Source organism: Megalobrama amblycephala, linkage group LG2 (assembly GCF_018812025.1).
Source record: "Megalobrama amblycephala isolate DHTTF-2021 linkage group LG2, ASM1881202v1, whole genome shotgun sequence".
Lineage (NCBI taxonomy): Eukaryota > Metazoa > Chordata > Actinopteri > Cypriniformes > Xenocyprididae > Megalobrama > Megalobrama amblycephala.
The window spans coordinates 46,373,845-46,396,096 of NC_063045.1; the positions used below are offsets into that span (position 1 = coordinate 46,373,845).

A 22,252-nucleotide genomic window follows, 5' to 3' on the forward strand; every position below is an offset into this window, starting at 1 on the left:
TTGCTGTGGAGCTTGATACTGCAGAATATATAAAATAAACCAAAATCAATTTTCTGCCTCTTTTTTTTTTATCTTTACGAGTTTTCTTGCCTTTCGTCAGGTGAAGAATGGAACAACACAAACAGGTTAAGGCTTTCATCATCCTCGTTCTATGTATAATAACATCGAAGAATGGAGGTATTATTGTTGTGCAAAATATTTTAACATTCACAATTTGTAATGTTTTGTTGTTTTGTTATGTTTTACATAATTTCACTTTATACCTGAGGTTCAGTAAATGATGTCAGTCTGTGGGGGAAGGAGGTGAATTTCATGCAGAAGGACTGTAAATTCTGGCTGCTGGAAGATGGTCAGGAAATCCCTGACCTGGAAGAGCTCAGTGTGTGCGTCAACATAAAGAGGAAGATCAGCAATTCGCACTGGACCGTGTTCACGTACCTGCACCCTGATAAGACGCACATAGAGCTAGGGATGAAGGGTCATGGAAAAGACCTCTATATCATAATGTTTGAGAGAGTTTGGACCATTTCTTCTGTGGTGTCCTTGGATAACTGGCATTCAGTTTGCATGACGTGGTCCAAGTCTATGATTGAGCCAAAAGTATATGTTAATGGATCCAAGGTGGTCTTAAAAGCACAGTTTGAAGGAATGGCTCTGCACCCTCACTACCATATTGTGGCCGGTGGTGGCACTTTGACTTTAGCTGTGGCCCACAGTTTTGTAAAGGACAATATTAACATTGAAACAGGAACTGAACTAAAGGGCAGTTTAAGTCAGTTCAGGGTGTGGAAACATGTACGTACCGCTGAGGACATTTCAGGGAAGACCTGCACTGATGGGGATGTTCTGCATTGGGATGAAAGAATCTGGAAAGAAATCAAAGACTGTCATCCTATAGATGACAATACGCAACAGTGTGGTAAGGGGCACTTTTCACAAATAGGGTACACTGTAAAAAAAAAAAAAAAAAAAAAAATCCATAAAAATAAGGCATAATGTAGGTGCATAAATATAAAGTGTATATTTTGGTTTTGTTTTGTTTTTTTACAGGTGTTTTACCTGTATTTTGAATTACACATTGCTTTGTGTTGTATTTTAGGGTTAATGGAAATTTCGGTAAAATTACTGGATAATGTCCTGGCAGAAAATTGCCAGCACATTTTACGTTTTAATTTTTACAGTGTACAAAAAGTCCTTAAAATCTCTTTTATAAAAAAATAATAATTATTAATTTCTGTAAGCTATATTTTTCGATTTTCACAATCATGTCAACATAAATGCAGTTTAGAAAATTTCTTGGCAATAAATAATAAATAATTTCAATTGCCGCTCTTTTCTGAAACGGCGCTACTTTCATGTTTGTCCTGGGCAGAATTTCCCAAAAGCATCGTAAGCTTAAATTGATCGTAGCTCCATTGCCACCAATGGAGCTACGATCAGCTTAGGCTTACGATACTTTTGGGAAACTCTGCCCTGGTCCTATCACACCATGAGCTTGAATCTGCAGCGATCACGTAACGTTAGTACAAGTAGGAGCACTCCGAAAATTGAGCTCTTCAATGACATGCATGGTTTTTACAAACTGACATTAAGGTAATTGCGACATGGCGTGAACGCACATTTTGCAGTAGCTACTATTTTTTTATTATTATTTAATTAGGCCTAATAGAAGTGTGAAACAATCATCTTCTAAAAAAAGTTTTACTTTACCCAAATATCTTTTGATAAACCTAAAAAGATTTACATTTTAAACTGGTCGGGATTAATTTTGCGGGGAAAATGCATACATACGTCATTCACCCGTGTGTTTCACATCATATCCATACACAAAGAAAAGTAGTTACTGCAGCGTGGGAGCAGCGTGAAGTTGAAAATGTTGTCCATCATTCAAAACAGTAAACCTTTGGGGAATCACTGGTTGTAAAAACAAAGAAACGTAATTTATTTATCCATCTGCTCTAATAAGATCTCTTTGTAAATTGGTGTCTCGAGCCACACATTCATCCGCGCAGAGAAGCAGAGCCTAAGCACCAAAACAATGTTCTTCCGCAAGACTCGTGCAGTTTTATTTCTTTAACTACTAGAAGGCCAACAGTTACATAGTTTTTTTAATGTCCATGTTTATTTAATTATTTGCGTGAGTAAGCCTGGATAATGGCAGGTTTCTCCAATAGGGTCTAGTTGCAGCCTGAGGGGGCGAGTGGAGCTCCACTCTCGAACAGGAAATACGTCACCTCCAATAGTTTAATTACTGTATTTGCATTATTTGTAAGGGTAGGTTTAGGGTTGGGGTAGGTGTAGACGTTAGTAAAACAAGTATTTGCATTACTGTAAAGGGTAGGTTTAGGGTTGGGTTAGGTGTAGATGTAAGTAAAACGCAAGTGGAGGTGACGTATTTCCTGTTCGAGAGTGGAGCTCCACTCGTCCATGGTCTGAGGTCCCTGACATGGAGCTTTTGGTTGTTGTTTTTTGTTTGTTTTTTTCAGTAGCCAACAAGGTTGAATGCTCACATTTTACTAAATCGACAGTCCAGTTTGAGTAAAATGAGAAAATGGATTGGTAATATTTACTTGTCTCTCTGCTCCTTTTCATGATAGGTTAGTTTTATGTTAGGCAATAGATTATCAAATATAATAGGGCCACAAAAAAGTATTTTTGCTTCAAATGTTTTCAAAAGTAATGGAGTACAACAGAGTTCCATATTCATGAAAAGTGATAGTGTATATTGGCTGAAGTAATTAAATTATGTCTATTTACATTATGACCATTTAAACAAAATTAAATTATGTTTGCTAAATTGTGTCCAATTCAGTAAGTACAGCATATATACCATGCCCACTTTATTGGTCTTTTTATACCTCACACAATTTCCTCTTGTTCCAGACTGGCCTTATTATGAAGTAAAATTAGTGATCATCATCCATCGTGAAGATGGAAACAAAACAAATATTTATGATGCTAAAGAAGTTGTACATCAATGGGTGAGCTACAAAAAACCATATTGAATTTTTACTGCTATTAGTACAAGACAAAATGTCAATAATATTTGTATATTATCCTCTCTCTCTTCAAGTTGACAAAAGCAATAGGAGAGTTAAAATTCGGGCAGTCATACATATATTTCCACGAAGTGTTTCCTTTAGGAGGGTAAGATATTGTAATATCTCTCTAAACACAGTACAAATGTTCTCAGGCCAGAATTCAAATTTACCCTTGTTGTCTTTCTACAGCTTACATACACTTTCCAGTAGTAATGCAGAGGTGCGTCAGTCGCATTAAGACAATTATAAATATTATATTAAATAAATATTCACATGCTCATCAAACTAACAAGATTTCTCTTTTCAGGAGGGAACCATGAAATTGTGGGCCACAAGTCCTGGAATCAGCCAGTGAGGATCTTTTCTAAATCTCATCTTTTTTACCTTTCATTTCAGCTTTTTAAATACCATTTTTGCTTTTCATACATTGATTTTGGTATATGGAAATGTAACATTTGATATTGGATAACATGTATAACATGCAATTTTGAAAGTAAACACCTGAAAAATGTCACTCTACAGCACAAGCAGAGAGACTATCGATAATGTCATCCTTGTTTTTCTTTATAGGTTTAACTGCTTAGCTCAACTGACTGTGGTTCCTAGTGCTAATGTAGGGAAAATGCAGGTAGAACTCTCGGAGATTCTCGCCAAGAGAAACAAAATAGACCACTATGAAATATTTACAGATCCTGATTTCATCTTCATATACCCTCTTGGTAAATCAAATAATACTCCAAGACAATAATGCATAATCTCCATCCAAATTAACAATTGTCCATAGTCAAGCATGTTTCTGATAGCTAACAAGTACCAGTGCAGGTATGCATGTTTTCAATGATCTGATTGTCTTTTTTTTTCACTTTACACTCTATAGAGGATCTCCGACCAAACACAACCCCACCAATAACAGCGACGACATCTTTGCCTCGCACAACTGAAACACCAACAACCACAGCTCCTCAGCCGACTACTGAAATCATGACTACTGCAAAAACAATAGGAACAACACATATACAAATGGAAGCAACAACAGCAGTTGTCTCATCCTCTACTGAAACAACAAGTCTGTACTCAAACTATATGTATCAGTTTACCTCTTATGAACAGTAATATGGATATATGCAAGATTCACACAGGATTCTCTGGCTGTTTATCTCTTTGTGTCTTCAACAGTCACTATCTCCACACCATTCATGGAAACAACCCTGGCAGAAAGTTCCTCGACAATTAAACACACAACAGTTTTATCCTCCACAACAAGTCTTACATTAAAAACAACTACATGCTCTTCTATAGTGTCACCTGAAGGAATAAAATCAGGTAAAGAATTGCATTTTTACTGTGACATAATAAAACAACAAAAAATGTCCACGCACAATTACTGCTCTTGTGAAGTGTGGTGTATTTAATAATGTCTCTGTCCTAAAAATAGATAGTTATTTCAATGTCAACGTCAATGTGACAATAAACGGCTCTGGTGACCCTAAGAATATCATTGAAACCTGGGTAAGATCTCAACAAAGAAATCCTGAAATTATCCAGATGTGTTGCATGTCAAACTGGAAACAAGTATCACATCTCAGTTGTGTTTTTTATCATCATTACAGCTTAATGAAACTCTTTCTAGTAAAGGAATATCTGTGTTCCACTTTAAACTCTTGACCTCCTCAACACATGCACGAAAACGAAGGTTAGTCAGTCTTGCTGTTATATTGCAGAGAACAGACCAAACACCAAGACACTATAGAATTTGTTTTAAACATGCATGTCTGATTTGTGTTTGCAGTGTGGAAACAAAATCATCCCAAGTGGTTAGAAAGGTACATGCTATATGTATATATTCAATATATTGAAATTCAAAATGTTTCTCTTAGACACACAAAATAACTATATTTCCTATTACCTTGTTCATTTGTTTCGCAGCATTCCCTGCTCTCAGTAACAAGGTGAGTTCTTCATTACAAGACACAACAATTGCAGAAAAGTGAACAATAGTGAATAATAATTGTTATGAATGTACAACATGATTTAATGATTTAATCTGATATGGCTTGTTCCCAGACAAAGCTGTGTCTTTCATGCTCGGGTAACAACTTCCTCAAACATCACAGAGACACAAAAACAAATTCATTTTCTTCTGGAGAAAACATACACCAGTGGATCAGTATGCTTGGATGCCCAGCCTGACGACATTTTAATTTCTTATATTGGTATGAGCTACATCTGAAGAAAAACAATCTGATGATGAGGGAATAAGATCATAATACATTCTCAGTATTGCATGCTATTCTCTCATTGTAATATCGACAGAAACTGAGGAGTATAATCAACTGAATGAATTACATTTAATTCTATAACCACACACAGAGTTTCTGAATGCATTTCTCTTCAACTCCAAAAACAGGGCCATGTCCTGAACACAACCATCACACCAGACAGGGGCTTTTCAAATGGCCCCAAACTGATGTTCAGCGCATTGCATCGCTTTCCTGTGAAGGAAACCCTGAAAAGACAGCATTTAGGGAATGGTAAGAGCCTCTCTGAAGCTTAATTGTAAAGTGTGTAATTTAATTGCACAAATAATTCACTCCATTCCCAGCTAACTAATATTGTAAGAATGTTTTCCCAACATTCCCATTTAGTTTTGAAACATAATTTTTTAAAGTTTAAAAAACTTTAATAGAACATTATATTTTCTGACAACGTTCTTCCAGGAACGGTCGAGCCAACGTTTCAAACAACCGAATGCAGTTTCATTTGAGCAAATCGCATACTTGATCTTTGATCATATTGCAATAATTGCATTAGATCATTTGAACATTTCCAGTTCAAAGATGCCTTTTGTTCTACTTAATAAGACCTTGGTAATAGAATATTATAAATCCTTCACCACTCCACTGTCAGGGTTGTTGCTCCACATTACCAACTCTAAAAAGAGGAAGCCATCTGATTTAATATTTGAAGGGGCTGCTGTAAACCAATTAATCACATGCATGTTCCATATGGTGGTATCATTAATGTCAGAACTGTTTGTATGATCGATTTCATTGCCGAGGTTAAACAATCTCTTGCGTTTCAACAATGTTCCAGTCGTTTCTGGTTTAGTGCAGCCATAAAACGGATGGACTGGTTCTATCCCTGAACCTGAAGAGCAGTATATAATGTTGTGTATCTTGGAGTCAAGAACTAATTAATAGAAGTATTTAATCCAAATAATTTATGATTTGATATGTTTATTGATTGTGACTGTCTCACCCTTCTCACCAGTTTTCTGGATGCAAACTCTAACGATGCTCTTTGGAAGTCTCCAGACTTGGGCGATTGCCAGGTTGTGGTCAACAGATTGTCAGATCTGGAGGGCATTATAGTCACTACTGGTAAACCCTTCTTAGAATTCACATTAGATACACAAGCTTCCCTTTTAAAGTAAACAGAATGTTACAGTTCACAGTGCCACAGTTATGCCATTTTGGGTTCCCCAGTTTTTTTTTTAAAGAACAAATTTTTCTTAGTGTGAAGTATATTTTAATACTTTTTTTTTAAGAGTGTGGAAATCTTTTTTAACACATTAGCCTTTATATCATCCAAACATATCGTATATTTGAGTATATCTTCAGAGCACTTCCTTATGCTTTTCCCTATTAGACAATGCAGAAGATATTCTGATGATGATTAAGGACTTGATACATGAGATCAAAGATCTGGATGAGAATGAGCTCTCAACTGTACTGAATAAACTGTCCGATGTGATTAACGTTAGAGTGATCACACCTCCGCTGGGAGAGGTCATCATCAGCATCACGTCTGACATCCTGGAGTCTAAAAGCAACCTGCAGCCTTTCACCAACAGGTGTGTGTTTGTGATATTCAATTAATATATTTGCTGGATTTTTATTAAACAATAAAAGTAATAAAACAAATATAGTAAATTATTTAATTGACGTGGTTGATAGTAAAATACATTGTGTAACTATATAATAAATTAAGTCTGATGTTGTATGTGAGGGTTTTACAGGCAGATTTTATATTTTCCATGTAAACAAAAAGTCCTTTCCTGTATTTGTGTAGTATTCTGAACATCACAGAGGCTGTTGGAGACCAGATGTTAGGGTTCACTGGAGGCTTAGTCAGTTTAACAGCTTCTGCCATGGCAATATCAGTGGTCAATATTGACCAAGACAATTTTCATAACCTCACCTTTGGAGTCTCATCCACTAACAAAGGCTTTAACCCTGAGGTGAGCACACCTGCACAGCACTTTCATGAAACTAGGTGAACTTTACTTTCATTCGCTCTTGTTTAAAAGTTTGGGGTCAGTAAAAAAAAAAAAAGAAATAGTTTTAAGAAATTAATACTTTTATTTAACAAGGGTGTAGTAAATTGATCAAAAGTGACAGTAAAGACATTTATAATGTTACAAAAGATTTCTATTTTAAATAAATCTTTTGAAATCTCCCCCAAATTAAGCAGCACAACTGTTTTTAACATGAGTACCAAATCATCATATTAGAATGATTTCTGAAGGATCATGTGACACTGAAGACTAAGAATAATGAGTGCTGAAAATTCAGCTTTGCCATCACAGGAATAAATTACATTTTAAAATATATTAAAATATAAAAAATTTAAGTTATAATATAATATAATATAATAATCATCACAAGCTTTGAATGTTTCTATTTTATACTTTTTACTACCTATTAAAATATAATGAATCATATACTTAACCCATCTTAAAGGGTTAAGTTCACCCAAAAATGAAAATTTTGTCATCATTTACTCACCCTCATGTCGTTCCAAACCCATAAGACTTTTTTGGATCATTTTGGTGAAATCTGAGAGCTTTCTGTCTACAGTTACACAACTTAAACTTGGACTCTTTCAAAAAAATTCATAAAGAGATTGTAAAACTAATCCATATGAACTGAGCAGTTTAGTCCAAATTTTCTGAAGAGACTCGATCACTTTATTTGATGAACAGATTGAATTTAAGCTTATATTCACATATAAACATTCAAATCACACAGCAGTTGTGGTAAAGCATGTTTGCTTGACGTGTAAGAACCAATGAGGTTCGTTCTCATGTGTTACGCAGCACGTTTGAGCTTCAGGAAGAGGTTTGTTCTTGCACGTTATGCAGGTTCGGTTGAGCTTCTGTTTATGTTCGCTGATCAATGTTTATATGTGAATAAAAGCCTAAATTCAATCTGTTCATCATATAAAGCGATTGTGTCTCTTCAGAAAATTTGGACTAAAACACTCAATTCATATGAATTCGTTTTACGATCTCTTTATGAACTTTTTGGAAGAGTCCAAGTTTTAGTTGCGTAGCCGTCTATGGAGGGACAGAAAGCTCTCAGATTTCATCAAAAAGATCTTGATTTGTGTTCCGAAGATGAACTTATGGGTTTGGAATGACATGAGGGTGAGTAATTTATGACAGAATTTTCATTTTGTGGTAAACTAACCCTTTAAAAGTCACACAATGATCAAATCTTATGCTTTTCTTCTATAGATTTATATCAACCAGGAGCCTTTTGATGGTACAGTGGCCTTTGTTTCTCTTCCCTCTGAAATACAAGACAGATTCCCAATCGTAAACAACACCAGCCCCCGTATTCAGTTTCAGTTTTATGGTGTTCCAACTCTTTTTCAAACAAAGGTGAGTTCAAGTTACTAAGGCAGATGTTCATTTTACAGTTTGTTTGTCTTTTTGTTGACTATTTTGACACACTACTTTTGTGAACTTGCCTCAGAATAACCCAGATATGAAAAAACTGAACACTTACGTGGTGTCTGCAAGTGTGACTAATGCCACAGGAAACATTGAAAACCTAAAAGAATATGTTGCAGTCACTCTGCACCATCTAAAAGATAAGAGAGTAAGTGGAGTTCTTAAAAATGTCCAGCAATTAAAAAAACACTGGCAGAAATAATTAAATTATCTTTACCTTTGACAGAAGGACCAGAATGTCCAGTGTGTCTACTGGGATTTCAATAAGAATGGCAAGTCACTTGGACTAAATGAATACATTATAATCCTTCTCACATTAAGTGCTGTGTCTCATAAGTGTTTATGCATGTACTGTTTTAGATGGATATGGAGGATGGAGTCCAAAGGGGTGCTGGACATATAACATCAGCAAAGATTACACAACCTGTCTGTGTGACCACATGACCCACTTTGGAGTGCTGCTGGTATGACACAATTACAATAACTTTATTAATTTAAAATATAGTATATAAATACAATAACAGTAATACAATAATATATAATTTTATATTATATTTGTTGTATATTGTTATATTTATTTTATAAAAATATTGTTATATTGGTTATATTATTATTTAAGGATGTGTCTAGAACTCCCATTGATGAAAAGAATGAGAGAATCCTTACTCTTATTACATACCTGGGCTGTGGTGTGTCTTCATGCTTTCTTGGGATCACAGTGCTAACATACACCCTCTTAGAGTAAGATGCTTTTATATTTGATGTTAATAAATGACAATGCAGCATACTTGCATTTCTATGGTACTTGCCACAATGTATATGCAATACTTTCATGTCTATTCAAACAGTTTTACAATACAATTTATATTTTAAAAGTCATTTTTTCATGATGCATTGCTTTGTCCTTAACTTTGAATGCATTGCATCTTAATACAGGAAGTTAAGAAGAGACTACCCATCCAAAATTCTTTTGAACCTGTCCATTGCATTACTGGGACTGAACCTGGTGTTTCTACTGAACTCCTGGATTTCTTCTTTTGACATCTATGGCCTATGCATTGCTGTGGCTGTGACCTTACACTATTTCTTACTGACTTCCTTTACCTGGATGGGCCTGGGGGCTGTGAATATGTACTTTGCTTTGGTCAAAGTTTTCAATGTGTATGTGCCCTCGTACATCTTGAAATTCTGCCTGCTTGGCTGGGGTGAGAGATTTAAGCTCATTAAAACATTCAGAAACAGATTTATGTCTTTAATTCCTTCATTTACCTCTTTTTAAAGGATTAGTTCACTTTTAAATAAACTTTTGCTGATAATTTACTCACTCCCATGTCATCCAAGATGTCCATGTCTTTCTTTCTTCAGTTGAAAAGAAATTAAGGTTTTGATGAAAACATTCCAGGATTATTCTCCTTATAGTGGACTTCAATGGGCACCAAACGGTTGAAGGTCAAAATTACAGTTTCAGTGCAGCTTCAAAGGGCTTTAAACGATACCAGACGAGGAATAATGGTCTTATCTAGCGAAACGATCGGTCATTTTAGAAAAAAAATGTAAATGTATATGCTTTATATAAACAAATGATCGCCTTTCAAGTGCTTCTTCCAAAACCACATTTTCGTATTCTTCAAAAAGCTTACGCTGTATGTCCTATGCCTTCCCTATTGTACTTAAGGAAAAAATGGAACTGGCGCTGGTGATCATTTGTTTATCATTTGTTTTTGATCCTCGTCTGGTATTGTTTAAAGCCCTCTGAAGCTGCACTGAAACTGTAATTTTGAACTTCAACCATCTGGAGGCCACTATGAGGAAAATAATCCTGGAATGTTTTCATCAAAAACCTTAATTTCTTTTCGTCTGAAGAAAGAAGGACATGGACATCTTGAATGACATGGGGGTGAGTAAATTATCAGGAAAATTTTATTTGAAAGTGGACTAATCCTTAACATCCATTATGTCTTTGCACAGGGATTCCACTTGTTATATGTGGCTTGGTGCTGGCTATAAACATGGATGCGTATGGCATGAACATCATGAGTGATTCCCAAATGACCCTGGATGATTCTGAAATGTTGTCAGTGAAGCTGAATGATTTTTAGCATGAAAACCGTAACAGAACAGCATTACAAATAACAAACTTCACATTACTGTGGTGTCAAATGCAAGTGAAGAATTTTCATGCCTTTCTTTTTCAGCTGCTGGGTACAAAATGATGTGGTATTCTATGTGACAGTGGTGAGCTACATAGCCTTTATACTACTGTGCAATGGCTCCATCTTCTTAGTGGTTCTGATCCAGATCAGAAACATGCAAGTCAATCAACCTGCTGGCACCCGAAGTGGGATCTTGAAAGACCTGCGGGCTGTGGCGAGCCTTACCTTCTTACTGGGTCTCACCTGGTCTGTGGCTTTTCTCACTTGGGGTCCTGTCAAAGTGTTCCTCCTCTACTTGTTCTCCATACTTAACAGCCTTCAAGGTGAAAACGAGCACATAAAATGAAGTTAGATTTAGCTTTACAAGCCAATCTATTAATATTCTATGTTGTGATTTGTTCCAGGATTCTTCATTTTTGTGTTCCACTGTCTCATGAAGGAAAACGTACGTAAGCAATGGAGAATACATTTATGTTGTGGAGCTTTCAAGCTGCAGGAATACTCTGGTAAAGCACAAATTTCTTCCTCGCAATATTAATAATATTGAAAAACACATGCACTTACTTCCTGATTGTTTGCAGAATGGAGCCAAACTGCAACTGTGGTTCCCAAACACAAACCCAATCCACCAAATACATTTCCCTTCATGGCATCTGTGAGATCCATCAAATCGAATTCAACTCAGAGCTCAACTGTTTCCTCAGAATCCAGCCAACGTCAAGTGACTATCACAAGACCGGACCTGGGTAAGACGTTACCGATATGATATATTGTTAATGCTACAATGTTCAAATCTTTTACAGTTTCTTGTTTGAACTTTTCCTGTGGTAGGATTTCTATATGAAAACAGTTTGGTAATACCAAGAGCCAGGACAGGACTGTCGTTTCTTCCTCGTGATGCATCTCCTGCCACAGCAAGTGAGATTGAGTTTTCTTCAAAGCCATGGATGAATGGATTCGACACAGATATTTATCCCAAATAAATGTGACTGTTTGTTGCTCTGTACTAAAGCACATGTTTTTCTGGAAACTTTCAGTTTTAAAATGACACTTGCCTCTTCAGAAAAATAAATATACAAAAATAAAAATGTATGTAAATTAAAATGTCAATTAGATTATATCAAGAAAAAGTATGTTGTACCTTATACAACAATGATTTAACAGTATGATTTGTCTGTAAAAATGTGAAATTACCTATATGTTTCCATAATAAATCTGCAATAAAGTCTAAAAGTGGATTTGAATGAAAATCATAGGCTTCCTAGTACTGACAGAGAAACATTAGGGCGGAACTATGTAAGCGCGACAGTTGCACTCCGGGAGACACACAGCGCGGGACTTGCGCGTTGCCCTCGGAAGTGCAACATTTATACGTTTTGGAGGCTCAGCACTGGAAAAGGTAGGTTGTCTTTTATATTTTCTTTATTTAAAATATTAAAGCAGTGTAATTTTTCCTGTTCGCCTTTTATTATATTAAATGTGGACCTTGCGGTTTCACTGAATAATCTGATGAGCAGGTGTGTTCACCCGTCAGATCGGCATAAGCGGATTTATGTGGTTTAGTTCACATCAGTCTGTTTTATCCAGGCCCGGACTGGCCACCGGGGGCACCGGGAGAATTCCCGGCTGATTTGGCCCGCTGCCCTGTTTTTTTTTTTTAAATATTATTATTATTAAAGTTATTATTAATTGATATAATTGCCTGCTCACTGTACGACAGTGATCAATACGGCATTAATAAAGATAATAAACAATGAATCTGATAGTCTGTACTGGCAATGTAGCGAAATTATTGACTTGTCCAGGGCTTCAAGTGCAGGTCAGTTTCATCTGTAAATAGGCTACTGTTGTTTTGTCTTCCTTAACATGGCTAAGTATTAAACTACTAGCAAAAGTTAACAGTAGCACTCTATTACTGTAGTCACTCAAAATACTGTATGCTAAAGGGAATCATTATTACGTCTATCTGTTGTAACGTTATTAGTAATTTAGCAGAGAGATATTCACATCGAATTATAGTATAGGCAGGGAGGAAGCTAGGGCAGACAACAATAAAAATATGATTCATAATTACTTGTACAGTTAGGATTTTTCGGCATAAGGTAATTTATGTGCGTTAGTTCACATCAGTCTGTCTCACTCTTATCATGTTGCTGAAAACTCTTATATTTTAATATTTATTCATAATGTGATTTAGATGTGTAGTAACCCTGGCCCCAAATGAAGCGGCAATTCATACTGAATTATCAAAAGTCTTTTACTTCCAGTGTGATCTATCAGTTTATTGTTTTTGTTTTTTTCTTCTCAATCTTATATCTTCTATAAGCATATCTAAATTTGCTCTCTACATGTTAGTGAATATTTAAGTTCATAGAATTTACAAGTTTTTGTTGTCAGATTCCAGATATCTGATATCATCCTAATACTACATCTGTTTAATATGTTTGTGTCTTCAGAGCTCTTGATTTGCATGAAGTAGGCTATCTCTGTCTTATCTTTGTTTCTGTAGATGAGCCGGGACTCAGACGGTAATAAAGAGTTTCACGAGCAGCTCCGTTTGCAGCAGCTGTATGAACAGAAGAAAGAGGGTGGAGATGATCCATACACATACGTCGATCCAGAAGATGGCACTGCGTATGACTGGGACCATGAAAAGAGAGCATGGTTTCCAAAGGTCTTCCATTACCAAACGAAATACTACATTTGCACAATGTCTGTTTTAATAACCCCATCAGAGCTGATGCGCTATAAATTGTGCATTAAAGGTCATGTTATTTGTTTTGTTTTTGTATAGATAAATGATGATTTCATCGCAGCATATCAAGCAAACTATGGATTCAATGAGGAAGGGGCCCCTGATCCATTAGCTGCGGCCCCTCCTGCTGACTCTCTCCCGGCCCAACCAGAGGAGCCCAAGAAACCAGAAGAACCCAAGAAAACAGAGGAGAGCTCGGACGAGGGCAAAACTAAGGAAAAAGGAGAGAAACGGAAAGCAGATCCAGGTTAGAAGATATAAAAAAATTATAAGCTAAATAATTATGAATAAGTATTCTAATTATATTAACAAAGAAAATATTGTGTCTTGTATTTTACAGGCTGGTTTGAAATTGAAAATGAAAAAAACACAAATGTTTATGTGACAGGTAAATAATTTCCCCATTATTAGATTACTATGTCCTGGATTCACAGACAGGGTTTAGATTAAGGCAGGATTAGGCCATAGTTTAATTAGGACATTTAAGTAGCTTTTATAAACGTGTATCTTAAGACAAAACAATGGCAATGGCTTATTTTAAGACATGTCAGTGCATGTTGCTTGCTGTTTCAACAGCTCAAACATGCATTTTAGTCTGGGACTAGACTTAAGCCTTGTCTGTGAAACCAGGGGTTTATGTCTTTAATATTGATATCAAGTTGGTATCATGATGTAAATACTGGTTTGACTCCCTCTAGTGGCCATATCTGCTTTTTAAATCAGTCGTCTGGTTTGAATAAGAACTGATCATCAACTATTCACATGTGTCTTTCTGCTAGGTCTTCCACCAGACATAACTCCTGATGAGTTTGTGGAGATCATGTCCAAATGTGGAATTATCATGCGTGATCCTATCACAGAAGAATATAAAATCAAGCTCTACAAGGACAAGGATGGAAACCAAAAAGGAGATGGACTTTGCTGCTACTTGAAGGTTGGTCATTATACTATTATGATCATGTATCATGTAAATATTCTATATATAGTACTGTGCAAAAGTCTTAGGCCACGATTAGATGTTGTTTTAGCAATGGTATACTGACCATATATAATTATTTCTCAGTGTCTTTATTAGAATATAACCAGAAAATACAGGAAAATTGTATGCAGTATTAAAAAATAGGGGGGGTAAAGGTATAGGCTAAAGTATCAAGTATTTAGTGACCCCTCCCCTTATACTTGAGCAATAGCAGCAACCTGGCTCTCTTATACCTAAATGTAATGGAAAAGGACTGGAAGGCCAAGAATAACTTTCAAAATATGATGAGATGTTTCTCAGAGTTTCTTCTTTGACAAAATGAAGTGAGCTCAGTGTCTTGCTCACAGTGAAGCCAACCTTTGAGAAGATGCGCTCCGATGGCATATATATGGAAATTAAGCTAACATGATGCACTGGTACTAATTTAGCTTCCACTCCTGCATTAACATTAAATACAGTCACGCAATGCTGATGTTGTTAACATTAACAATTTGAGAACAAAGTATAACGATAATAATAATTTGCACTGTTTGACATGATCTTAGCTAAGCAATCGTTAGAATTAATCACCATTGGCAGCGCAATTTATTTTTTTTCTCAGTTGGTCAGAACAATAGTCGTGGACATGTTACTTATTCCTTCAGATGACACTTTCCAGTGAAAATTCTTATTTTGGTCATACTTCCAAGATGTAGAATCTGTGATTCTGAAGTACAGTATCCACACCGATGTGGTGACTGACCGCAAACATTAGATTCATCCGTGCTGAGGAGCCGTGCCGCTGCACAACCCACGTAAAGATGATAATTCCACAAATAACTGCAATTGCAGGTTTCAAACCGAGATGGCGACAAATAGACAAAATTTACGGACTGAAGCTTTAATGTTAAAGGATTAGTTCACTTTTAAATAAACTTTTGCTGATAATTTACTCACCCCCATGTCATCCAAGATGTCCATGTCATTCTTTCTTCAGTCGAAAAGAAATTAAGGTTTTTGATGATAACATTCCAGGATTATTCTCCTTATAGTGGACTTCAATGGGCACCAAATGGTTTAAGGTCGAAATTACAGTTTCAGTGCAGCTTCAAAGGGCTTTAAACGATACCAGACGATACCAGATGATGAATAAGGGTCTTATCTAGCGAAACGATCGGTCATTAAAAAAAAAAAAAAAAAAAAAGTTAAAGTTTTATAAGCACAAATGCTCGCCTTGCTCTGTTCTGCGATGCGCGTTTGTGACGTCACATAATACGCAATTGACTGTTCGCAAAGACCCGCCCACTTTAGTTACTGTTGCTATGTCCGACAAGCCATGCCGATCTCTCGCCACACATCATGTTCTCACGCAGTGAAAAATACATCATGGAACCAATCATCTCTTCCTACTAGTTCATTTATAGCATCAAATAAACATGAATGAACATCATAAGGAAATTAAGGAATGTTGTTTTAATCGCGGAAAGATGTCAGTACACACCTTTTTTCAATTTCAAGTCCACCTATGTTAATCTGCTAACTCCCCTGACTGCTTTGTCGGACAAAATGGCAGATTCGGCGTTATGATTGGTTAGATCGCCTGTCATTCAGACTCCTGGAGGAGGTTCAATTACGTTGAAAAGGTCACGCTTGACGTAGGCGGAAGTACCGAGTCAGTGTTTACAAGTTGAACGTGCAAATACTTAGTCAAACGCCGTTTACAAAAAAAAAGGTAAAACAACTAATGGTTCTTTCATCCTGTGTTGTCAGTGCCGTCAGACTGTCATACCCTTCTCCATCAGAACAAAAACACCTCTAAAAACGTTGTTGCTCAGTAACGGTGGAAATCCATTTTGTCCGGTAATGCAGCGAGATGGAATCAGGGACTCACCGACTGATTCTAATGGCAGGATTAAAATGGTCCAGTCGTGGCAGCATCTAGATTCTTTCTCTGTTGGCAATGGTTGGCATTTGCCACATGTGCACCACCACGTCTCGTTAGATCTTGTCTGCCCGATGCTTGAGAGGTGTGTGTCGCCGCAGCAGTCTCTTCCATCTGCCTAATTTCTTCCTCTGTGTATTCCGGTTCAAAAAGGTAGGGCAGGGCGAAAAACTCATCTTCTCCTCGAAGTTCAAAATTGTCCGACATTGTTGTTTTACCTTTTTTTTGTAAACGCCGTTTGACTTAGTATTTGCACGTTCAACTTGTAAACACTTGGACTTGGTACTTCCGCCTACGTCAAGCGCGAACTTTTCAACGTAATTGCGTATTACGTGACGTCACGAACGCGCATCGCAGAACAGAGCAAGGCGAGCATTTGTGCTTATAAAACTTACATTTTTTTTTTTTTTTAAATGACCGATCGTTTAGCTAGATAAGACCCTTATTCCTCGTCTGGTATCGTTTAAAGCCCTTTGAAGCTGCACTGAAACTGTAATTTGGACCTTGAACCGTTTGGTGCCCATTGAAGTCATTATATGGAGAAAAATCCTGGAATGTTTTCATCAAAAACCTTAATTTCTTTTCGACTGAAGAAAGAAAGACATGGACATCTTGGATGACATAGGGGTGAGTAAATTATCAGCAAAAGTTTATTTAAAAGTGAACTAATCCTTTAATAAAAATCCAGCTGTTCATGGTTTGTTCATGTTACTTCACAGTGCATTAACTAATGTTAACTAATACAACATTTGATTTCCATAATGTATTAGTATATGTTGAAATTAACATTAACCAAGATTAATAAATGCTGTAGAAATATTGTTCATTCTTAGTTCATATTAACTAATGTAGTTAACTAATGGTAAATAATGAAACCTTATTGTAAAACGTTACCAAGTTTCTCATCTAATATTTATATTTTATTTTTGTCAGCTTGATTTCACTGTTTTAATAGTTTGTTTTAAAACTAACACTTTTTACATGTGTATTTATTGTGTATTATAATTTGTTGACATACATTTTTATTTGATTATTCCCTGCAGAAAGAGTCTGTAGCTCTTGCCGAGCGGCTCTTGGATGAATCTGAGATTCGGGGCTACCGACTGCACGTGGAGGAAGCACGATTCGAGCTCAAAGGACAGTATGACGCCAGCAAGAAGAAGAAAAAGAACAAAGAGTACCGCAAAAAGCTCCAGCAGCAACAAAAGTAAGAACATTTTCAAGTTGAATCCTGCGGCTCTATTTAGTCAATTCTGGTGCAACAGTGCTCTGCTTAATCAATATATGTTGTGTGTTGCTGTAAATATGACTGGCACTTTTGTCATTTATGACTTCAGGCAGCTGGACTGGAGGCCGGAGAAGGCCGGGGAAGCTCGCAAAAGGCATGAAAAAGTTCTCATCATTCAAAACATGTTTCATCCCAGTGACTTTGAGGTAAGGGTCAATCTCAGGACACACTGACACACCCAGAAGAAACACTTGAACATACTGTAGATGTTATTGAATAGAAGAACATTTTGTTGGCAGTACTTTGACAGAGCTTTTTGCTTCAGCTGATGTACAGAATTTCTTTTTACTGCTCAGAATAAGTACAGCCCTGCACTGGTATTCAAGATGTGTAAAGTTAATTATAGAAATAGTTTTGATTAGTAACAGTTTAGAGCTATGGCATTGTTTAGTTTCTCTGTAACCACGATAAACCTCTCTGCGTCAGAGCTCAAGGCAGGTCTGTCTGCATTCCTGAAGTAGGTGCAGCTTAAAGGCTCAGAGGAGAGCAGGAATGCAGGTGTGGATCCGCACTTCAAAAGTCCTCATGCTTTCTACATCTTTTAATTGTGTTTAATGAATGAAATTGATACTAAGATCGAACTAAAGCTGTTTGTCATAAACTATGAATAATATAGGCCTAATTATAAATACTATATATGGCTAATTTAACTAACAACCATTCAGTTTGGGATGAGTAAGATTATTTATTAAAGAAATTAATAGTTTTATTCAGCAATTAAACTGATCAAAAGTGTCAGTAAATACTTGTACATTGTTACAAAAGATTTGTATTTAAAATAAATGCCATTTCTGTTCATCAAAGACTCCTGAAAAATTGTATTATGGTTTCTACAAAAGTATTCAGCATTGATAATAATAATAGATCTTTCTTGAGCACCAAATCAGCATATCAGAAGAGAATGAAGACTGGAGTAATGATTTGCCATCACATGAATAAATGACATTTTATATGAATTTAATTTAAATTAATAATTATTTTAAATTGTAATATTATTTCGCTACTACTGTATTTCATCAAAAACATGCAGCCCTGGTGAGTAAGAGCAATATACTTCCTTAAAAAAAAAAACATTCAAGGGGGGGTTGATTATGATTTCACTTTTTTTTTACTTTAGTCAGTGTGTAATGTTGCTGTTTGAGCATAAACAACATCTGCAAAGTTACAACGCTCAAAGTTCAATGCAAAGGGAGAATTCGCTGTTTAAGGACTACAACAAATGGCTGGTAGGGACTACCAAAACTCCCGTTTTAGTGACATCACTAACCCTAAAATTTATATAAACCCTGCCACCGGGAACACGCAACAAAGGGGGCGAGGCCATGTTAGGCTGCTTTAGAGAAGAAGAAGAGTTGTTGTAGTAGAGTGTTGTTGCCATGCCATCATTTTATGCCATACTGCTTCTCAAACGAGGGTCAATTCAATGCTGGATTTGCACAAAAGATTAACATGACGGCACATGATAGGGGTAAAATTGACAAGCTATAACAAAAAATAATTGATCTGTGGGTTTGAGCTGAAACTTCACAGAAACCTTCTAGGGACACCAGAGACTTATATTACATCTTGTAAAGGGGGCATTATAGGTCTCCTTTAAAATCTTACCAACCCTGAACAGAACCCTTTTGAACAGTAGTGTATACTGCAAATTAAAATATTTAGACACCTAATCACTCTTTATTTTTACTATTATTCTGCATTTTTAGAATAATAGCAAATGATCAAAACCTATAAAGTAACACTGATGGGAATCGACCACAAAACTTGTTAAACCAAAACCATGTTATATTGTAGCTTCTTCTAAAGTGTACTAGATTTCAGCTTTTCACACTCTGGACATAAATAACTTTAACAAACATCATGAAGGGCATCCTTAAACATTTAAAAAGTGTTCACATGTATTCTAGACACTTGTTTAGCTGCTTTTCCTTCATTATTCGGTCAAATCTCATCCATTTCAGGATATTTTTAATTAATTTTAGTACCAGTTAGGTACAATTTTTATATATATATATATATATATAATTTTTTTTTTTTTTTTTTTTTTTTACAAAGCCCATTTCAATCTTTTTTTAATTATAAGCCTTTAGATCAAATGGTTTAAGATAATGAAGGATATAAATTTAATCATGTGTGTCCAAACTTTTAACTGATAATGTGTTGAAGAGCTGCACCATATGTCTCATGCAGGAGGATCCTTTGGTTCTGAATGAGTACAGAGATGATCTGCGGACAGAATGTGAGAAATTCGGGCAAGTGAAGAAAGTCATCATCTTTGATGTAAGTCCTCTTTTACTTCTGTCCACAATTATTATGATAACTTAATTGTGTTTATACAAGTCAGTGTTAAATTTTTGTTGTTGTTTTTTCTACACTCAACTTTCTTCCATTGGAAACAGAGGCACCCCGATGGAGTGGCATCTGTGGCTTTTAAGGAACCTGAGGAGGCGGACACATGTCAGGCGGCTCTGGATGGACGCTGGTTCGGTGGGAGGAAACTATCAGCACAGCTGTGGGATGGTGTAACTGATTACCAGGTAAAATACTGTTTGAAGTCATTCTAAATTGTAATTTGCATCTGAGTTTACTTCCTCGATCTGATGTTTTTTCTGAATGAAACAGGATTTTTGAAGAGAGAGAAATTTAGGGAGGGACATTAGTTTATCCATCAGGAATTTGCTGAATCATGAGAAGTGGGTGTTACATACAAACTGAATGTGGGTTTGCTAAAACAGTCTCTAAATAGCTATTTGGCTGTTGTTTAACATTATCCAACCGTCTGCACAGCCTAAATGATGTCATCGGAAAAGGAAAGTTATTACATTGACTAAACTAGCACAAACTTTTTTTCTTTTTTCTTTTTTTTTTTAATTCCTTTAGAATCACATGCACAATTAGACCAGAGATATGTAATAAGTTAATAGGGTTATGATAGTTGACTAAAACCATAAAATAAATTAATATTATAATATAATATAATATATTTATTTATACATATATACATTTTTAATTGACATTTTAACTGCATGCACTAGAATAACTAAAACTGAAATAAGCTATTAAAAACTTTTAAAACAAGAATAAAAATTAAAAAACGCACAACAAAATTAGTAAAACTTCAACTAAAATTAAAATAAAAACTAATAATAATAATAATAATAATGAAAACTAAAACCATAAAAAGTTTTATTTCAGCTAGTTGCCAATGCAACATTTTTAATTGTCATTCATTTTAAATGTATGTGCTAAAATTACTAAAACAAAAAGCTTTAAAGATAATAAATTACTAAAACTGTCAAAATATGAATGAATAATAATGAAAAATAGAACCATAAAAAAAGTGTTACTTGAGATAAAATAAATATTAAGTGAAATCAAATTTTAAAAATTTCAGTTACATTTTTAATTGTCATTTAGTTTGTACTAATATTTAGTTTGTTCGTAATAAACAGTATGTACTAAAATTACTAAAACTAAAATTGAAATAAAAATAATTATAAACTATTAAGTAATTAAAAAAAAAATAAAAAATGAAAAACACACAAAACTACTAAAATTAAAATGAAAACTAATAAAGCAATAAAATAAAAAAAACCCTTCAAAACGTTAATAAAAACAACATTATCTGGTCCGTTTGATTTCATATTGTCTTTAAGATGTACAAATAATGTGCTAAATGGTTGCAAAAGAACAACTGGGTTAAATCGTTTTTTGTTTTCTTCTGCTTATTTTTCTTTGCCTCACTTTTTGGTTGTGGTCACGCAGGTTGAGGAAACCTCACGAGAACGAGAAGAGAGACTGAAAGCCTGGTCCTCTTTCCTGGTTGACGGAACTAAAGAGGACCCTTCTAAAGCGGACCCTTCAAAAGCAGCAGAGCAACAGAATAACAGCACACAAGAAGCAGCAGAACCGACTCAACAGGAGGAGGGTAAAAGCGAAAGCACCGCAAAACCACAGGAGGGAAAAGATGAAGAGGAGGACGAGGAGGAAGGAGAAGGAGGAATGCAGTCGACCGATAGCAGTTTAGCAGGAAGTGATGAGGAGGATGCGTAAACGTGGAGAGAAAACAGAACTTGTTTAATGTCTCTTGCTCAAACATCTCCACACCAATATACAGTGATTTCCTTTTTATTATTCCCATGACATGCCAATGCATTTCCCCACATTTCAAAATTCAGGGAACAATGATGGAAATTTAACTGCAAAAAATCATATGTGTGATTATTACTGTCCCTTATGCTAATGTGTGTCACTGTGCGAATCTATTTCAACTTCTGTTGATAGTTTTATAGTAAAAACACATTTTGTGACCTCATCTTTGTTTCTTGCTTTCATGAAAAGACATTTCTTAGAAACTTAGCCTCACAAACAAGATCTT

At 35.6% G+C, this 22,252-nt stretch overlaps 2 protein-coding genes and 1 long non-coding RNA gene across 6 annotated transcripts; 2 read left to right on the forward strand and 1 right to left on the reverse strand.

The window, feature by feature from the left end:
- Window positions 1–64: 64 nt before the first annotated feature.
- On the forward strand, window positions 65–12,144 carry LOC125260750 (adhesion G-protein coupled receptor G4). Of its 3 annotated transcripts, none has more exons than XM_048179252.1 (28): window positions 65–919; window positions 2,884–2,981; window positions 3,074–3,147; window positions 3,231–3,261; window positions 3,349–3,392; window positions 3,612–3,760; window positions 3,919–4,107; window positions 4,218–4,364; window positions 4,477–4,550; window positions 4,652–4,734; window positions 4,831–4,864; window positions 4,968–4,990; window positions 5,106–5,254; window positions 5,449–5,572; window positions 6,312–6,421; window positions 6,690–6,894; window positions 7,113–7,281; window positions 8,560–8,706; window positions 8,801–8,926; window positions 9,005–9,050; window positions 9,139–9,242; window positions 9,398–9,519; window positions 9,715–9,983; window positions 10,747–10,852; window positions 10,974–11,254; window positions 11,336–11,437; window positions 11,513–11,677; window positions 11,763–12,144. In XM_048179252.1, the coding sequence occupies exons 1-28, from the start codon at window positions 313–315 to the stop codon at window positions 11,912–11,914; spliced, it is 3,930 nt and encodes a 1,309-aa protein (XP_048035209.1). In that variant the 5' UTR covers window positions 65–312; the 3' UTR covers window positions 11,915–12,144. The 3 variants fall into 3 exon arrangements, with proteins under 3 accessions (XP_048035209.1, XP_048035227.1, XP_048035218.1); XM_048179270.1 differs by lacking the exon at window positions 65–919 and adding an exon at window positions 1,411–1,593; XM_048179261.1 differs by lacking the exon at window positions 65–919 and adding an exon at window positions 2,212–2,559.
- Window positions 453–2,005, reverse strand: LOC125260790. Its single transcript, XR_007183123.1, has 3 exons — window positions 1,792–2,005; window positions 804–866; window positions 453–583 (listed from the first exon to the last, which is right to left on the reverse strand). It is a non-coding gene; the product is annotated as an uncharacterized LOC125260790 (long non-coding RNA).
- A 63-nt stretch (window positions 12,145–12,207) lies between the features above and the next one.
- htatsf1 (HIV-1 Tat specific factor 1) lies at window positions 12,208–22,189 on the forward strand. Of its 2 annotated transcripts, none has more exons than XM_048179290.1 (10): window positions 12,208–12,330; window positions 13,441–13,605; window positions 13,726–13,933; window positions 14,027–14,074; window positions 14,466–14,620; window positions 17,630–17,793; window positions 17,924–18,020; window positions 20,065–20,154; window positions 20,274–20,411; window positions 21,640–22,189. In XM_048179290.1, exons 2-10 carry the CDS (start codon window positions 13,441–13,443, stop codon window positions 21,925–21,927), a joined length of 1,353 nt encoding a protein of 450 aa, XP_048035247.1. In that variant the 5' UTR covers window positions 12,208–12,330; the 3' UTR covers window positions 21,928–22,189. The 2 variants fall into 2 exon arrangements, with proteins under 2 accessions (XP_048035247.1, XP_048035240.1); XM_048179283.1 differs by lacking the exon at window positions 12,208–12,330 and adding an exon at window positions 12,601–12,750.
- Window positions 22,190–22,252: the final 63 nt, after the last annotated feature.